General features: G+C 56.0%; 1 protein-coding gene across 1 annotated transcript; it reads right to left on the reverse strand.

Moving 5' to 3' along the window:
* Positions 1 to 398: 398 nt before the first annotated feature.
* On the reverse strand, positions 399 to 1,806 carry Gpr61 (G protein-coupled receptor 61). The gene has a single exon (XM_050120997.1). The coding sequence runs from the start codon at positions 1,789 to 1,791 to the stop codon at positions 442 to 444; it is 1,350 nt and encodes a 449-aa protein (XP_049976954.1). The 5' UTR covers positions 1,792 to 1,806; the 3' UTR covers positions 399 to 441.
* Positions 1,807 to 2,172: the final 366 nt, after the last annotated feature.

A 2,172-nucleotide genomic window follows, 5' to 3' on the forward strand; every position in this document is an offset into this window, starting at 1 on the left:
CTAGCCTAGTAAGTGAGAAGATGTGGGCCACTCCCTTACCTTGTTTTAGTGTAAGTATTACCCTGAACTATTACACCAGAGAGAAGTAAACCTCAGTGGTCCCCAGCTCCTAGCCTGCTGCTCCAACACCTGCCCTTAGGAAGTTTCCCTGTCTCCTGAGGCATGAGAAGTTCACTGGTAGAAAGGTGTCACCTCACCTTTGTGAGAGATGATGAGAGCATCATCGTCTCACCAAACCCAGGTTCCCTCCCCCAATAGTCAAAGAGCACAGCCAAGTCCAAAGCTTTTGCCACATGTCCATCCTGTTGACTCTGGTCCTGACCCAGGAAACACCAAGCAAAAGCTAAGTCCAGAGACCCCAGCCCAAACCCCAGCCGGCTGGAAAAGGCAGTCCTTAAGATCGTAAACCAGCCCCAAGCCTTATTTCCCTCCAAGTGTCCATCAGGACTCCAGCTTTTGTGAGGGGGCGGGACGGAGGTAGCTGTCTGACATGATGATGTCGCTGGTAAGTTGCTGCTCCAGGAACTCCGAGGTCTCCTCAGCAATCTGGCCTGGGATTCGAAAGTCAACAGCAGGTGGTGGCTCCCGCTTAGGGCTAGGTAGGGGCCTGGAAACCCAGTTCTCCGAGGTCCCCTGGAGGAACTGCAGGAAATTCTCCTCAATAGAGCCCTCCCGACTAGGCAGCCTCAGCTCCTCCTCTGGAGCTGCCTTGAAGAAGCAGACAAACTGTTTGCTAAGCTCGCCCCGGATCTGACGGTTGAGACATCCATAGAAAAAAGGGTTGGAAGTGAAGCAAAAGTAGCCGATCCACGTCACCACGTTCTCCACCTGTCCTGTCGAAATGGGCTGAGCGCTCAGGGCCACGTAAAGATGGAAAGAGAAGTAGGGTAACCAACAGAGCAGGAACTGGCCTCCTACAGCCAGAAGGACCACTGCTGCCTTTCCACCCCCAAACGTCCGGTGTGGAGTGGTCTGGTGAGCCCCGGAGCTGGTGACCATAGTAGAGCGGCTACTGAGAGACTCAGAGCGTTGCCGGGGTGTCTCCATCCACGTGGGCAGAGGCCCGTGTTGCATGGCCGCCACACGAGCCACTCGGAACATGCTGCAGTAAACCACAAAGATCAGGATCAAGGGCACCAAGAAGTAAAGAACAGCAAAGACCACCACAAAAAGCTGGCAGTAGACACTATGGTTCCATTGGAGAGAACAGCCTGGGTTAACGCTGGGAGCGCCTTCCTCCCAGGAGACCCTGCCCAACACTGGCACAGAAGCCATGGCCAGGGCCTTTATCCACACGCCCACTAGCACGGAGGCCACCAGCCCCAGGGTCATGCGTACCTCGTAGCGCATGGGGTGGACCACATAGTAGTAGCGCTCCACGTTAATGGCAGACACCGAAAGGATGGCCAGGCTGACAAAGCAAACGCTCAGGAACAAGTAGAGGCGGCAGGCCACCTCCCCGAAGAGGGCGTGGTCAAAGAGAGCGGAGCTGGAGAGCATGGCCAGGGGCATGAGGGTCAGAGCAGCCAGTAGGTCCACCAGACAGAGATGGAAGACGAAAACAAATTTTCGGAGGGCAGGTGTCTTGGCAATAACAGCCATCACGGCAGCGTTGCCAGCCACAGCAGTAAGGTCCAGCAGGAGCATAAAGAAGAGGGCCACGGATTCTGAAGCCACGTCCTGCAGTCCCAACTCGGGGATCCCGCTGGCAGTAGAGGGACCTGGTGTTTGAAGGGCTCTTCCCAAAGTGGATGCGTTTCCTGATGACTGGGGGATGGATGAGGACTCCATGGGGCCGAAAGAGGACACCCAGGGCTCTTTCTGTTACGGGCCCATCCCCCATCCTACTCCTCAGCCCTGGGTGGTAAAGCCCAGGCCTAGGCTTCCCGATGGATTTCCTTGGGGGCCTTCCACTGGAGTCTGTAGGGCAGGCCTTTATCACCAGCCTTCCAAACAGGGCTCTTCTGCAGTGGTGCCAGGCCAGGCAGCTCTGAACTCAGAAGCTCGTGTCCAGTTTCTGTCAGGAGGTAGACCCAGGGTCAGTCAGCCCTGGTGAAGGGAAGCAACCCACTGGCGAGGGACGGATCCTCACATGCAGTGTTCCACCTTCAGAGTGGTCTGTGGCACCTTTCTCCCCCTTTTTCTAGTTCTCCATGCTTTTCTTCCCTTTTG

This window comes from Alexandromys fortis, unplaced genomic scaffold (genome assembly GCF_014885135.2).
Source record: "Alexandromys fortis isolate MF-2015 unplaced genomic scaffold, M_Fortis_MF-2015_v1.1 scaffold_176, whole genome shotgun sequence".
In the NCBI taxonomy this organism is placed as follows: domain Eukaryota; kingdom Metazoa; phylum Chordata; class Mammalia; order Rodentia; family Cricetidae; genus Alexandromys; species Alexandromys fortis.